This window comes from Marmota monax, unplaced genomic scaffold (assembly GCF_021218885.2).
Source record: "Marmota monax isolate L192 unplaced genomic scaffold, Marmota_monax_Labrador192_F-V1.1 WCK01_AAM20220418_F8-fsc00132, whole genome shotgun sequence".
NCBI lineage: Eukaryota > Metazoa > Chordata > Mammalia > Rodentia > Sciuridae > Marmota > Marmota monax.
In genome coordinates this window covers 6,402,992-6,420,959 of record NW_026695199.1, presented here as the reverse complement: position 1 = coordinate 6,420,959, position 17,968 = coordinate 6,402,992, and the positions used below count along the sequence as shown (strand labels likewise).

Genomic DNA, 17,968 nt, shown 5'->3' with positions numbered 1-17,968 from the left:
TATATATGTTTATATTATACATGTAAAAAATTAAATTGGGACATAAATTATTTAGTTAATGCTAAAAAAGAATATGAAAAAATTACCTATATTCCAGAATTGTAAATGTAAATAAAAATCTCAGTTAATTTGTCTTCAGTATGAGCCTATTTTTTTTTAAGTTACCTTTATTAACACCTTGCTCTTTCATAGTTAAAGCTACTAGTCACTCCCCATTATTCCACAGCCTTCCTGTCCATCAGTTTTCAAACTTTAATGTACATTAGAATCAACTGGGGTGCTTTTTGAAAATACATACGCCAAGGCTAGATCTCCAGAAATTCTTACTATGTAAGTAGCCAAGAAATCCATATTTTAACAAGTACATTAAGTGATTCTAGGCAGGAGATCTGTAGACCACATGAGGTAAAACACTGATTCTAGACCCCATATTGCCTGCATAGGCCACTCGCTTCTGGTGACAAAATTATCACATCTTTCTTTTATTAAAACAGTTTATCTTAAAAACATTTTACATAATAGAAATACAAAACTGTAAAATTAAAAGAATGGAAACACAAAATATAGAGCTCTTCTTTTTTAAAAAATTATTTATTTTTTAGTTATAGTTGGACACAATACCTTTATTTATTATTATTATTTTTTAATGTGGTCCTGAGGATTGAACCCAGAGCCTCGCACATGCCACTCAAGTACTCTACCACTGAGCCACAACCCCAGCCCTAGAGCTTTTCTTTAGGTTAGTAATTATGAATTAAATAATCTTTGCTTTTATTAAAAAAAAAAAAACTTTGGGGGAAGCTTTAATTTGTCCCCAGATATTTGGGGAGGAAGTCAAGCATTGAATATATTTTCAAGGAACTAATGACTTTTAAAAGTATGCATTTAACGTTTGGTTTCTTTCTTTCTCTCTCTCTCTCTCTCTCTCTCTCTCTCTCTTTGACTATAGAATAAAGCAGTTATTTAGAAACTATAGTTAGGGGCAAGGAGCCCTTAGAGTGATTTATATTTCTTTGACATCCTGACCACAAACTGAAGTAATAATGTGCTTTTGAATTTGTTCTTCTCTCTCTCTCTCTCTCTCTCTCTCTCTCTCACTGAGGATTGAGCCCAGGGCCTCATTCATGCTAGGCAATGCTCTACCACTGAGCTACATTCCCAACACTTTTTAAAATTTTTATTTTGAGACCAGAGTCTTACTTAGTTGCCCAGACTGGCCTTGAATTTGAGATGCTCCTGCCTTGTTCCCCCACTACCACCCAATATCTGGGATTATAGGTATGTGCCACCATGACTGGCTCTGTTTTTATAATACAGAAAATTGTTCATGTGATTTCAGTATATTTTTCTTAAACCTAAGTAGTTTCTAAGTCCTACTGACAGTAGAAATAAAATGAGAATAAATTTTGATGTTAGAGTAATATTGTATGTTCCAGTGGCTGGCACTTTGTTCTTGCTAGACTTTCAATATACATTCTTTGAAGGAATGCAAGTATATGCTAACCTTTAATTTCTCCTTCTCCATTTCTGACTTCCATTTTGCTTACTTATGATCTCGAAGTGTTACTTACTACCTCTTATAATTCTAGGAGACCCCAGGAATCAAAAGTGACAGATTTGATGCTGTTGCATATAAATGTAACCAATATATTACTGGAACCAGTCCTAGGGCATAGGAAATTCTAGCATGTTGAAGTAGGGGTAGGGGGTGCTCTGTCCCAAAGCTCAGGGTCTTTTTTTAACACTAATTAAGTGAAAAAAATTTAAGCAAATATTTCAACAATTCAGTTTTCTGTTGAGGCATCTCATTAAAAAAAAATCTCATGAGCTTACAATTTTGAAAGATGTTACTAGATGGGAAAACAGGTTTGCCTTAATGCTATTAAATTAAAATGTGGCAATTGATTAATCCAGTATTCAACAACTTCTTCTACTTTTTTAAAATATATTTTTTAGTTATATATGGACACAATATTGTCATTTTACTTATCTTTATGTGGTGCTGAGGCTTGAACCCAGTGCCTTGTGCATGCTAAGCAAGTACTCTACCAATGAGCCACAGCCCTAGCCCATCAATTTCTCCTTCTAATTACATGTTTGGACTTATAAAATAACTGAAAGTAATATGAAAATATACATAGATATTTAAGTCTGGTAACTTGGTTAAAGACTAGTAGGAAAAATTGACATTAATAGAATGGAGTAATTAAAGTACTTTGATTTATTCCTTTGCTTCATCCTTTTTCCTTCCTTTCCCTTAATTTAATGGTTCTAGCCACAACAAATGTCAGATATTTGATTTGAAGATTAATATGAATGTATCTAGATACTAAAATTGAGGACCCCTATTTGAACATCATTTTTAATAGATTCCTAACTTGACATTATTATTTGTTTTTGGTTTACACATTTATATAGCATTAGTGCAGAATAAAAATGATTGCATCAAATCATGTTTTTTTTTTTTGGGGGGGATGCCTTAGAAGAAAATGTTTTAATATGAATCATACATTTCTTTCCACTGGAGCATTTAAAGTTCAGACTTCAACCGCAGTGGTGATTGTTTTTAGTTTGTTAGTTGCAGGGTGTGTTATTTTAAGAAAGCAGAAGCAGCATCATTTGCACACTCTTTAGAGAACACACACCTTAACCCTGACTTTTTGGTTCGACTTTTGCAAAAGAAGTGAAGTCAAGATGAAGAACCATTTGCTTTTCTGGGGAGTTCTTGCCATTTTTGTTAAGGCTGTTCTTGTGACAGGTATGTAATATTTATATAATAAACTCAGCTAAAAGGAAAAATATACTATACATCTGTTTTTCAGATTTGAAGATTTATATTTATGTTTTGGTTGGTCATATAACCAGCTACTTTCTTCTAACATGCTTTAATCTTTATATGGGTAGTGATATTTATACAGATGAGACTTGGTGTGATTCTTCTTGTTCTTTTTTCTCTTGTTTGCCTACTACAATCTTTAGAACAAGAATGTACATTTTTTTTTAGCTAACTGTAGATATCATACTTATATGAATGTCCATACTGAATCTTAAAAATCATTCATCCTATTGTCTCTTAATATTCTAGAGAAATGAAGTAATAATTACCATAAGCACAACGTAGAATACATTGTGATTTTATTTACTCAGAGTGAATGGTATTAGTTCTAACAACTTTCCTAGATCTGGACTACAGATATATTATGATCCTTTAACAATGTTTAACATTAAAACAGGTTGGTATCTTGATGGCTGCACTCCTAGTATTTTGTTTATCGACTTTTCAAACAACTTAGAAAATTATCAGATTCTGGATATGGAAGTACTATGTTAAGTTGTTTTCATCTAGGGCATATGAATTAGAAATGACATAATTTGGCCAGTTTAATTCTAACACTTACTGAGCCTATTTTTATTTCTAGACAGAGCATAACCAAAATGTAATTAAGAATAGCCATTTTACATATACATATGTATACATATATATGTATTTAATAATGGCATTAAAATAAAATAATATTTAAAATATAAAATATTAGTAATAAAGCATATATAATATATATACATGAACATGTAAAATGTTTATAAACATGTTTATATACCTTATAAGTATATATATGAAACTATATGTAGCTATATATAAAATGAGCATCACTTATTGAATACTGTTTTTGTATTATGCTAACAGCTTTACACATTCCATTTGATTTCCACAATAGCTATATGAGGCTAGGTTCCAACATATAGTTGAAGCGATTGAAACTTAAGTGAAATAGCTTAAACCCAGAGTCACACAGCAGCAAGTGATAGGTAAAATCTGACCCAATAGTCCATGCTTCTAACTACTACCCTATTCTGCATGCATAAGGGAAACCACCTTTTAGTAAACTCATGTGGTCCTATCTACAATGCATTGTTATATAGTTATTTTCTTATTTGTTTGAGTTGAATTAAATTAAACTTAACTATTTATTGAGCACTTACTATGTCTCTCAGGCCCTCTTAGAATAAAGTAAGGCAAATCCCTAATAACAGGTTTATTAGGAAAAATACTGTCTTTCTGTGAGAGAATGTTAAAATCTAAGGGTTGATGAATTGAAAGTATCTATACTTTTTCTGGTAGATCTATTAGACTGCCTAATATTTTTATAAAATAACAGTAATGATAATCTCTTCTTTGGTTTCTGGTAAGGAAATAAATTACATGCCATATAGAATATGGACATTTAAAATTTCATATTTAATAGTCAAGCCTTTTACTTGACTCAATGTATGTTTTTAGTCAGGCATTACATGCTTTTTTATATTTAATTGAAAAAAAATTGAGAGTTATGGATACAGAAGTAGGGAAGAATCATTTTACTCTTTTCAGAACATTAAGATTTGTATTACTATCTTGAATTGATTTTGTAATGCTTCTTCTCCAATACTATACAGACTTGGGACAGATTTATTAAAATATTATGAATAATGGGATAATAATGCATTATAGAGTACTTCAAGCAATTATAAGGAAAATAACAATGATCTTTAAATGCTTTTGTAATAGCTGTTATCATTATGATTGAAATGTTGCAATTAGATCTTTGCTCTGGGAATCATTTCAGGAATAATTAGACTTCCAGTTATAATAATATCTATCCTAATCATATAGCCTTTATAACTTAAAATTCATATGCTAAATCTTTGCATATTTTTAGTTGAGGCATACTGGGAGGAATTTTTAAAGGCCACTTAGCTGAAATTATAAGAATATAAAGATGGGGCTGGGGTTATGGCTCAGTGGTAGAGCATTTGCCTAGCATGCGTGAAGTGCTGGGTTTGATCCCTGGCACCACATAAAAATAAATAATAAAATAAATATATTGTATCCATCTACAACTAAAAAAATAATTAAAAAAGAATGTAATTGATATTTAACAATTTTTAAAGTTAGCACTATTAATTAATGATATTCTTTTTTTTTTTAAATTTTTTTTATTGGTTGTTCAAAACATTATAAAGCTCTTGACATATCATATTTCATACATTAGATTCAAGTTGGTTATGAACTCCCAATTTTACCCCAAATACAGATTGCAGAATCACATCGGTTACACATCCACATTTTTACATAATGCCCTATTAGTAACTGTTGTATTCTGCTACCTTTCCTATCCTCTACAATCCCCCCTCCCTCCCCTCCCATCTTCTCTCTCTACCCCATCCACTGTAATTCATATCTCTCCTTGTTTATTTTCCCATTCCCCTCACAACCTCTTATATGTAATTTTGTATAACAATGAGGGTCTCCCTCCATTACCATGCAATTTCCCTTTTCTCTCCCTTTCCATCCCACCTCATGTATCTGTTTAATGTTAATCTTTTCTTCCTGCTCTTCCTCCCTGCTCTGTTCTTAGTTGCTCTCATTATATCAAAGAAGACATTTGGTATTTGTTTTTTAGGGATTGGCTAGCTTCACTAAGCATAATCTGCTCTAGTGCCATCCATTTCCCTGCAAATTCTATGATTTTGTCATTTTTTAGTGCTGCGTAATACTCCATGGTGTATAAATGCCACATTTTTTTTATCCATTCATCTATTGAAGGGCATCTGGGTTGGTTCCACAGTCTAGCAATTGTGAATTGTGCTGCTATGAACATCGATGTAGCAGTATCCCTGTAGTACGCTCTTTTAAGGTCTTCAGGGAAAAGTCCAAGAAGGGCAATAGCTGGGTCAAATGGTGGTTCCATTCCCAGCTTTCCCAGGAATCTCCATACTGCTTTCCAGATTGGCCGCACCAGTTTGCAGTTCCACCAGCAATGTACAAGAGTACCCTTTTCGCCACATCCTCTCCAGCACTTGTTGTTGTTTGACTTCATAATGGCTGCCAATCTTACTGGAGTGAGATGGTATCTTAGGGTGGTTTTGATTTGAATTTCTCTGACTGCTAGAGATGGTGAGCATTTTTTCATGTACTTGTTGATTCTTAACTCTTTAAATATCTGTTAATTGATCCAAATCCAGAAAATAAGAAATTTTCTTTGTTTATTCTGTAACATCAGACTTCTCTGTCTGATATTTAGCTTATATAATATATTTTGACACTCAAGAGTTAAGGACTTTTTTAATGGTCATTTGTGTATTAATTCATTAATTCATTTTTTCCTGTAGACTGCCATATTACACAGCATGGCTAGTACCTCATAATATTTTCTAAATTATTTTTTCAAATGTATAGAATATTCATATTATAGAATATTTTCTTTAATATCATAATATCATAGAATATTTTCTATCCTTGAAAATAATTTATACAAGAAATACTAATATAGCCCTTATGTATTTGATTTGACTTAATCATTGTTTCATGATATTATTGTAAACAGAATATATTAGTTTAGGAAAATTATGGTGGAGAATATTTAAAAGTTTTAGGAAATAAGGTTATCTTAGGAGAAAACATGCCTGTTCTTACCTGTAGTGCAATTTAAGCAAAAAACAACCAAATAAAAAAAAAGAAAACTTTTTTTTTTTTTAAATAATGAAGACTGAGTTTTTATTTTTTTAAATGTTCTTCTGAGGCTCAAATCTTGTGCTTCACACATGCTGGGCAATGGTTCTACCACTGAGTTACAACCCCAGCCCCCAAACTATTTTTTTTTGAGTTGAGGAAGGAAGGGTAAGGATATGTTTATTTTTTTAGGATGTGATATTTTAAATAAGGTTCAAAAGGCAAATGCTATTTTTGTTTACATTGAATGAATTACTTTGGGGAAAAATCTAGATTTTTGTTTGTTTGTGTTTTTTTTTGTAACTATTAGCCCTGATTTTTATAAGGCTGTGTCATTCAAAGACCTGTGCTTCTATTAGAAGCATTACATGAAAACTGGAATTCTTTCAGTTCAGGTTCTCATAGATTGATCTAAGGATAAAAGAGAAAATTCCCTTTAGAGTACATTTGGATTTCTTTCACTGTGATGTGAGATTCCACTTAACTATTTTATTGTTTTGGTACTACAGATTGACCCCATGGGTGCTTGACCACAAAGCCACATCCCCGGACCTTTTTATTTTGACACAGGGTCTCTCTAAGTTGCTTATGGTCTCACTAAGTTGTTGAGGCTGGCTTTGAACTTGCAATCCTCCTGCCTCACTGAGATCCACTGAGTCACTGGGATTATAGGATTACCACACCTAGCTTCAATTTAGCTGTTTAAGATTAGGAAAGACAGCAAGTAGAAAATGCTGGGATTGATTAACAATAAAGTTAATTTTTTTGCAGGCAAGAAATATAAATGAACTCAATAGAAGCTATATATAAAGACTTTTGTTTTCCATTTTTCTGACAATGTGTTTACCTTTCAAGCCCAAGATGAAGAAGAGAGGACTGTTCTTGCTGACAACAAATGTAAATGTGCCCGTGTTACTACCAGGATCATCCGTTCTGCTGAAGATCCTAATGAGGACATTGTGGAGAGAAATATTCGAATTATGTACGTGACACTCCATATTTGCTTTTTTCTCTGTTGTACACAGAGATACTTTATGTTACTAAGCATTATTTAGATGAATATCTATATCTTTACTTCTTTTTTGACTTGTAATACCTTACATGAGGTCGAATCATGTTAGTGAGCTTAAGGCAGTTTTGTAGAAGCTGAGGGCAGGAACAAAGTGTTCCAGACAATCAAAAAAACAGTTAGATCAAATTCTAGCCAAAGGTTCTGATTTAGTTATTAACATACGCTGTATTTCAGTTTAAATCAGAACTTTGAATTGTCTTTGATCAGTTCAAACTGAAACTTAAGATTAAAAGCCCTATTTATACCATATATAGGCAGCTGGATATTTTACATTTATTCAGATGTCTGTATTAAGATGAACAGAGTGGTCAAATTATCTAATTTGATTCAGTCTTCAATTGTAGAGTGGACTTTAGGTATACATTTCACCTTACACATACTGCAGAGTTATATGTTACGTAGCTTGTATTCAATATCAAGAATACTAAAAATGTTTGAGAAATGAGATTCCTATTAGATCCAGTCAGTAGTAAGTTTTCCTTATTAAACACTCCTTAACAGTCTCCCCACCTCCACATCAAATACCTATGATAGAAAAAGAATACAGTGTTCAATCCCATTCAATTCATGGGAAAAGTATACAGTGTTAAATTTTTTTTTTCCAAGTGCTGGCTGGGTCATGTAATAACTGCATGCTTTTATAAACAAGCTGCTTGTCCACTCCAAGCTTTAGTGTTCTCATTTTTAAATAGGGGGAAATAGTGCTTACTTCATAGTGTTATCGTAAAATAAATTGAGAAGTTTTTTCCTTTTAGAGCTTATATAGTTCCTGGCATACACTAAAAAATATTTGCTATTATTCATTTATCTAACCTATGTGTCAGTTATCATTGCCACTGTCCTGCTCAAAACCCTTTTGATGGTTTCTCCATTATTATTATTAGGGCACATTTCAAATTCCTATGCTTAATCTCATAACTTAGCATAACTCTCAAGATCATTCATTGCCATTTTTACTTTATGTTAAAAAATCTAGCAGTTCTTCAGTGTCTCTATTTCCTCACATTCATAGAGCTTTTTTTCTCTTGTTTTTTTTATACCTTACTGGTTCCTCTGTTTGAAAAACTCTTTCTACCCTCCCTTTCAGTCTGGTTAACTCTTCTTTACACTGTTTATCTTAGTTTAGCTATCACTTCTCTCTCTCTTTTTTCGGTACCAGAGATTAAACCCAGGGATGCTTAATCACTGAGCCACATCCTCGGTTCTTTTTGTATTTTATTTAGAAACAGGGTCTTGCTGAGTTGCTTAGGACCTCACTAAATTGCTAAGGCTGGTTTTGAACTCCTGATCTTTCTGCCTCAGCCTCCCAAGTTGCTGGGATTACAGACACCTACCACCATGTCTGGCCTAGCCATTACCTCTTATACCAGGTTTTCTTTGATCACTTAGATCCCTCTCATTATTCTGTTAGGGATGGAACAATTGCAGAGGCTTGTAACTGAAAGGAATGGCATCCATGACATTGACATTTAAACCATGTTAAAGAAGAGTATTAATCTTATGTGTAAGGAAAAGAAGATTTATCTATCTATCTATCTATCTATTTATTTATTTATTTTGCCATACTAGGGCTCTATCACTGAACTATGTCAGCCCTTTTTATTTTTTATTTTGAGAGAGATTCTTGCTAAGTTGTGCAGGCTGACCTCAAAATTGTGATCCTGCTTCTTTAGCCTTCCAAGTAGTTGGGATTGGAGGGTGCCACCACACCCATCAGAGACATTTTTCAAATAACTCTCCATGATTCTCTAATTCATCATTTTTTATAACATTATTCTTTTTATCATATTTTTCACTGAAATCAGGTAATTCAGTTACTTCATGCATCTTTGCCTGAGGTATATTGATTTTCCCTAATCTTATTTCTGAAAGTATATTACCATTGATGTATAAATATGGCATTATTCCTAACTCCATCACTTACTACAATAATGTGACTTTGGGGGAAGTAACTTAACTAATTTGAGCCTATTTCTTAAATTGTAAAATAATTATGTATGTATATTTATACACATACATGTATGTGTATATATTATTTATATATACATTTATCCTGTTTTGCAGTTTAGGAACAGGCTCAAATTAGTTATACATATATATAGAATTCTGAGGATTAAATATAATAATTTGTAAAAGGACAGTGTTCAACTCAGAGTAGACCCTCATAATATTTATACCATGCTTTTCTCATTATTAAAATCATAAGAGTCTCTGTAATCTAATAAAGAACAGATACATTCATTCATTCAACAAATAATTATTTCATGAATGCCAAATAATATGGGTTGGTGCTGGGGTTACAACAATCTATATAAAACTAATCCATTCTATCAAATAATTTGCAGTCTAATGGGAAACCTTAAATAAATGATTTAAACAGGCAATTACAGCCAGGCGTGGTGGCTCATGCCAGTAATCCCAGCATCTCTGGAGACTGAGACAGGAGGATTGCGAGTTCAAAGCCAGCCTCAGCAACTGTGAGGCTCTAAGCAACTCAGTGAGATGGTGTCTCTAGATAAAATACAATAGGAATAGGGATGTGGCTTAGTGGTTTAGTGCCTCTGAGTTCAGTCCCTTGGTTACTTGCCCCGCCCCCCCCCAAAGGCAATTACAACACACTATTGTAAATGCTATGAAAGGAATAGGCATATGATGTTATAGGAGCCCTGTAGAAAGGCGTTCAGTCCACTTTGGCAGGAGGAAGCTACAGTGGGAGGCAGAAGAATGTGTTGGTAGTAAGTGGTGGGATGGTTGATGGTTATTAGCTGAATGGTAGTTGACTGATTAAATACATATGAGGAATGAGAGGGTTGATAGTTGGGGCAAAATATTCCAGGAAAAGGAAACAGATTGCTTTGAGAATTATATGAGATTATCATGTAATATGTTTAGTATAGTACCAGGTACACTGTAAGTACTTAGTGTTTGTTTCTTGGTTAACTGGTTAAGATTTGGAGATGAGAAAGCCATATTAAGTTTATGGAATTGCAAGCAGTTGTTTATAGATGATGGCATGTAGAGGGACATGGTGGCATTGAGAGAGATAAAGCTGGAGAGTTAGGGGCATATTTTGAAATGCCTTCTATGCTATGTTAATGATACCCTGTTATCCCTGGAGATGATATTATTGGTTAGGCGGAGAAGAAAATTGGGCTTCTATTTTAGAAAGACCATTTGGGCAATAATGTGACTAGTGTATTGGGAGGGTCAAGACAAAAGGGTGTTAGTACAATGTAGGACAATGGTGGTATCCTGAACAAAGGCAGTAATAATGAGAAAAGAGACAAGTGGATGGATTTCACGTAAGCAAAAAAAAATTAGATTCAACTGGACTGTGAGATTGATTAGATGTAGTCTGTGATAGGAAGGAGGATTTGGGGACGGTATCTAGGTTTTTGACTTGGATATCTATGTGGATGGTATTGCTAAATATTGAGTTAGGAAACACATTTTTTGTTTCTTTTGGTACCCCTCATATGGGGTACATATGAGGAGGAATGATGTAGGTGAAACATTTTAAAGTTAATGAAATGGTTCCGCCCGCGTCTTGCTTCCTGAGCGGTGGCGCGAGGCAGTGAGAGTCCCTGAGCTCGCGGCAGGATGGAGGTGCGCGTGGCGAACGCCGCCCGGGTCGGCGCGGGCCGGGGACCCGCAGGCGGGGACCAATGGGCTGCGGAAGCACTCGTACTGGCTGGACCTCTGGCTCTTCTTGCTCCTGGACGTGGTGCTGTTCCGCTTCACGTACCTCTTGCCCTGATGGGTTTGCTGACATCCCAAGATCACTGGATTCTGGAGTGAATTCTGAAAATGAACTACAGTCTTCTTGAACAAAGAAGATGGGATTGTGCTACTGCAGAATTTCAAGTCTCCAAGGGACCTTCCTTTCTTTTTACACATTCTTCTAACTCATTTGGGGAACTACTAAATGAATAGTGATCTCATTCATAGCCAAGTTCCTAAAACTAAATGCAGTGTTTCACATTTAAACTCTTTTCAAACACCGAATGTCTTTATAGGGGCTGGTGTAGAAGTAAAATTTGTACTTCAAAGCTTAGCATATTCACCGTGAAGACAGTAATGTCTTTGCTGTTGTAAGGGTTGGTCTGGGTTTAATTCAGTCACATACTGGGGTGTGTAACTAGGTGAGGTGAGGTAGTTGTAAATTCCAAAGTTATTCAGAAGAGAGAAAAGGACTGGTGTTCTGAGATTGTGTAGAGGCTGTCACTGACACAATAGAGTCCACAGTCTATTGGCTCTACACATGCTTAGATTTTACATGGTCTTTTCATGACCTTTGAAATGCAGGTGGAGGGTCACAAAGGAGGTGGCATTAGATAGTGGAAAGCCCGCCTGCATGCCCTCTTGAGCACCCTCAAATAGGAATGTTTCAAGTCTGTTTTTTTTTTTTTAAATTATTGTATTAGGTATGCTTGTGTCGAAAACATTTGCTTTCATAATGCTTGTAACTTATCTGAATACCTCCGCTGGCAGTGTGATATTTACTTATCCTACAGAGCCCTCATCTTTGGCCTGCAGCATTTTAAACATAGCTGTAGGCCAGACAGAAATTCTTTCCTTTGTAGAGATTGTTCTATCTTTGCTGTTCTTTTTAAAAATCTAACTGGTATTAAACTCAAATCTAATAGTTATTTAAAAAAATAAAGTTAATGAAATAATGTGAACTAGTTGATAATCTTTAAGTTTTTTTTTGGCACAGCATCATGGAAAAGTTTCAGTTTTGCTACGTTATTTGGTTAGGTTACTAACCCCTCTCATTTACAATTTTCACATCTTTAAAATGTGGATAATAATATCTGCCTATTCATTTAACAAGTATTGAACATATTCCACACGTCAGATATCAAGTTAGGCACCAGGATTACAAAAGTGTTTTTGCCTTAAGAACTTAAACAGCCTAGGAAAGCAACTATAGACAAGTGACTATATGTCATTTGTTATAATAAATGTATAGGCGCTTTAATGAGACTACAAGGAATGAAGTGTATTGAGGGGAAATAGATCAAAATAAAATTTGAGCTTAGTTTTAAAGGAAAAGCAGGATTTTGCCAAGTAAGCAAAGAGAGTTGACAGAAGAATTGCTTTGAGGCTTATTTTAAGTGGGAAATATTTAAAATACAGCAAATTATTGTCAAAACCTGAGTGATAGTATTACCATACAGTGGTTAAAAGTCATGATAAGTATTGTTCTAGCATTATACCTATTACCATAAATAGCAATATTGGTGTTCCATTATTTTGATTTGTTTTCTTTCCTTTATTTTTTCAGTGTTCCTTTCAACAACAGGGAGAATATCTCTGATCCTACCTCACCGTTGAGAACCAAATTTGTGTACCATTTGTCTGATCTGTAAGAGATTTTCCTTCATAATTAATAACTTTTAATTTACCTTGTTAATATGTTTCTGAAAATCTGAACTTTTGAATACATTAATTCATGTGTTAATTATTAGATACTATAACTTCATAAAATTTTGTCACATATAAAAAGTACCTATAAATTTATTCTAAAGAAGAAATTATTTCCATTTATATAGGAATGTCCAGTGTAACCTAATAGTTCAAGAAGTGAATTTCAGCTTATTAACATGCAGATGTTTCTTTGGAAATGATAGAATCCAATATCAAACAGTTTTTAAAAAATATTCTTGTCACTCTTAATAATTCATCTAAATAAATATATAATTGCAAATAAGTTTAACATAGTAAAAATTGCTGTATGGTGTATATATAACTAAATGTATTGTTTATTTTCAACCAATTTTTGTATATCAAGGTTGAAAAATCTCATACTATTCTGTATTGTAGAGCTGATTAGATCTGAAAAAAAGTCATCCTTTATTAGAAGTCAGAGCTGCAACAACTAATGGATTTGAAATAAAACTGCATAGTCATACATATTTTGAGATAGCATTTAATGGGGACTTCTATTTGTTTTTCAGCTGTAAAAAATGTGATCCCACAGAAGTGGAGCTGGATAATCAGGTGGTTACTGCCTCTCAGAGCAATATCTGTGAAGAAGACAGTGCTACAGAGACCTGCTACACTTATGATAGAAACAAGTGCTATACAGCTATGGTCCCACTTACATATGGTGGTAAGACCAAAATGGTACAAACAGCTTTGACTCCAGATTCCTGTTATCCTGACTAATTTAAGTCATTGTTGACTGCACAACTTTTCTTGAGAGGCTCTCCATTTTGATCCAGAAATTTAGTATATTTATTGGCAATAAATTTGAAATTAAGATTTTTTTGGTGATGTAAACCAATTTTCCCTCAAAATAACTGAAATAATAACATTGTTATTTTATTAGGTAATTACTTCTCAACTCTAAGTATTAAAATCAGTCAATTATCATGATTTTTCTGAAAGGATAAAAAATAGATGAAGGGAGAAAATAAAACTCGAAGACTAAAAATAAAAAATCAAGAGGCATAAATTAAATGCCTTTCATTGTTTTTGTTTTGTTTTTGCTTTGCCTTGGAGAGTCAGAGCTTTTGCACATCCTATTCTCTTTTTTAAAAGTTTCACTGTGTAGAGAAAATACATGTGTAAACAGAGGTCATTTATATTGCCTTCAGTAGAAAAATAATTGGAAAACCAATTATTTAGAACCAGTTATAAAATAATATAAAACGCTATCTCTAAGATTGCTAAAAGTGATATAATTAAATGCATCGTTGAAAAATATATTTTGAGGGCTGGGGATGAGACTCAGTGGCAGACTGCTTGCCTGTCATGCATGAGGCCCTCAGTACCACCTCAGTCCCACCAAAAAAAGAAAAGAAAAATGTGTTCTGATATGACACATAGACTTTGCAAGAGGTAAAACAATTTTTCTTTTGTTGATAAGAAAATTTTTTTGACAATCCGACTAGTGTAAGAAATTCCCATTAGAAATCATCTGTGTTGCAACTGAATTTAATGAAATATGTATTCCAAAATATGTATTCTCTAGTACAGTTTGAACAATTAAATAGATTCATAAGCATGTACCTGTGTGAAATAATTTATTTGGAAAACATTTAGGGGCTGGGATTGTGGCTCAGCGGTAGAGCACTCGCCTAGCACGGGTGGGACCCAGGTTCGATCCTCAGCACCACATAAAAATAAAGGCATTGTGTTGTGTCCATCTACACCTAAAAAATAAATATTTAAAAAAATTTATTTGTGTTAACTTTCTTATGTGAATTAAATACAACTTGATGAACAATTAGTGTGTAAGTACAATGTAATGATGCATTAATCATTGAATTCATATTTGTACATATTTGAGGTGGCTTTGTGATTTTACACCTACAATTAATAAAAAGGCAAGGTCTTCATGGCACATAAAACTTTATGGCAAGAGCTAGGGCCAAATGTTATACCTATCTAAGGGTTCGGTGGAAAGTAAATGTTGAGTCTTTATTTAAAGTAGTGGATGGGTGATTAGTAAAAGTCAATTTCTCTAAGAGGCAGTCTTCTGTTTCCTTTTTTTAGTTGTCCATGGATCTTAATTGATTAATTTATTTATATGTGGTGCTGAGAATTGAACCCAGTGCCTCCATGCTAGGCAAGCACTCTACCACTGAGCCACAACCCAAGCCCTATTTCCTTTTAAAAAATAATGATAGTTGTTTTGGTAACCTCTATTGTGATTATATTGATATTTAGCTTTTCTTTAGGGATAAGGATGGGACTATGGTTTGTCAGTAGGAATAATAGTTTTCATATACTAAAGATACATTCATTATTTATTGATCTAAAATGTGGTTGCAACTAAGTTTTTGGATTTCATTTAATTAGTAAACATTTTTGACTATTAACCTATTGCACAAAAATGTTCTATGGTGATTAAGCTTAAGAGAGTCACCATTATTGCTCACTCCCTAGATTTCTGCTCAGTTCTCTGTGAGAGCCACCCTATTTAAAAAATTAAAATTTTAATTAGGAAAAACCTCTCATTCTTTTATTTTGATTTATTATTCCCATATATTTATAACCTTCAAGCAGACTTATATAGTTTACCTATTTATCATGTTTCTGGTCTGTTTCCCCCTATTAGAGTGTAATCTCCACAAGGGCAGGCAGTTTAATGTTGCCCATTTTTATGTTCCTAGCATCTAGAACTTTGTCTGGTACATAGGGGCTCTAAATATGTATTTGTTGAATGAATGAAGAACATGTGTTGAGACAGTATATGTACATAAAGAATTATAATTATTTGGCAGAAGGTGATAAAGTCAAAGAAATAGACTCCAAAATGTTATGAGAATTTATGGAATACTGCTTTTAAGAAGTTCTTCTACTCTCTCTTCATCTTTGCTGTAGTTTCTCTGTGTACACAATAGGAAATTATTTTGCTATTACATTGTCAATTCTTGTATAAATGATCCTATTCTAGCATTTTTACCTTATTAAATGCTAGATGGAAATGGATGGCAAATTTAGAATCCTGCAAGTCTTCTTTCTTTCAGAAGTTCAGATAAATTAAAAAAAAAATTTTAGTTGTTGATAGACCTTTATTTTATTTATTTATATGCAGTGCTGAGAGTACTTCACACATGCCCGGAAAGTGCACTACCGCTGAGCCCCAGCCCCAGCCCCAGGAGTTCAGTTAAATTCTAAGATCACCAAGTTAATAACAATTTAGCATTAAGTGTCAGTCTAAGTTCCTTATAAATATTTACTCATTCAATAAAAATCCAGAGTAGCTGATGACTCCTAAATGAGGGTTAATGATGCCTCCCCATTTTCCCTGACAGATATTTTCCTAAAAGATCTCTTATACCTTTAAATTTATCTCACAATTGATATCTGCAGGGTTTGAATTAACATAATACCTAATTATGATCTATCTGATTTAATGATGATATAGAACATTGCATTCTTCACATGCCAAATAATTTATATATGTCATCTCACTTAATCCTTATAATAAGTTTTGGGGTATTACTTTCATATTGTAAAGGAGAAAGCTAACTCAGTGGGTAAGTAGCAGTTTGACTTGTTCACTTGTCTAGTAAATGATAATGATAATTCTCAATCACTCTCCTATACTTTATTTTTTTACTCACCTATATTTTAACAAACATCAGCTGAGGTTCTTAGTCATGTTTTCTGTAACATCTTCATGCAACTCATGTGGCATTTTGAGGTTCATGCACCCAATTCACTTACTTGTCCTTAAGTCTATCATCATTTGTGTACTTTTTGTGATTGATTGATTTTGCATTTACTGGGGATTGCACCCAGGGGCACTCTACCACCGAGCTACATTCTCTGCACCCCACCTTTCAAAAAAAATATTTAAAATTTTGAGAAAGGGTCTTTCTGAGTTGCCAGGCTGGCCTCGAATTTGTGATGCTCCTGCCTCAGCCTCCTGAGTAGCTGGGATTACATGCATGCACCCCATGCCCAGCTTCTATATGCTCTTTTAAAATTTGAATTAAATGGATGATATTTTTAAAAGACAGGCAAAAGTAGGTACCTTTGGTAAGAATTTTTTTTTTTCCCATCTGCATAGGTCTTTATAAGTAAGCCGTTTGTCCAATGAGCATTCTCAACACCAGCCAGATTAAAAAAAAAATGAATTAGCAATTAGAGTAATGCTTCTTTGTGCCAAGTCAAACACCCAGTTTTCAGTTTAAGACTGTTGTTATTTTTTTAAAAAATTAGTTATCGATAGAACTTTATTTTATTTCTTTATATGTAGTGCTGAGAATTGAATCCAGGGCCTCACAAGTGCTAGGCAAATGCTTTATCACTGAGCCACAAACCCAGCCCTACTATTGTCATTTTTAATGGTGTTATGTGACTTGATATTAAAAATGAACATTAGTTTCAATTGTACAATCACAAATATACAGATGTATGCACCTCATAAGTAGACGTGCACATACTTCTTGACCTGAGAACAGTGAGATAGAATAATTTCTCTTTAATGGATTAGAATAATTTCTCTTTAATGGACCTTCCAGGTCTTTGTTTTGGAGTAGCAGTGTATTATATAGTCTAGTGGGTAAATCCATGGCCTAAATTGGAATACAGACTAAATGACATTGGGCATATTAATTCAATTGAAGGTTGTTTCCTCATTTAAACAATGGAAATAAAAATAATATCTTGCAGATTTTTACAAATATTAGGATATACCCCATATGTATGTATGTATGTTTGTATGTGATAGTACAGCTGTTAATAGCAGTCAACAATACTCTGTAAATTGCAGTTGTTACTATATTTCAGTTGTTTTTTGTCTCTGCCAAAGCAACAAACCAATGAAAAATGTAGATATGTGTTAGATCAGTGATCCTCAAGCTTTAAAGTGCATGAGAATAACTTGGAGGACTCATTAAAGCCGATTATTGAATCCTACCCCCAGACATGGTGATTAAATTGTT

General features: G+C 33.5%; 1 protein-coding gene across 1 annotated transcript; it reads left to right on the top strand.

The window, feature by feature from the left end:
• The first annotated feature begins 2,555 nt into the window (after nt 1–2,555).
• On the top strand, nt 2,556–14,576 carry Jchain (joining chain of multimeric IgA and IgM). The gene is made up of 4 exons (XM_046428755.2): nt 2,556–2,758; nt 7,346–7,472; nt 12,850–12,930; nt 13,523–14,576. Exons 1-4 carry the CDS (start codon nt 2,695–2,697, stop codon nt 13,731–13,733), a joined length of 483 nt encoding a protein of 160 aa, XP_046284711.1. The 5' UTR covers nt 2,556–2,694; the 3' UTR covers nt 13,734–14,576.
• Nucleotides 14,577–17,968: the final 3,392 nt, after the last annotated feature.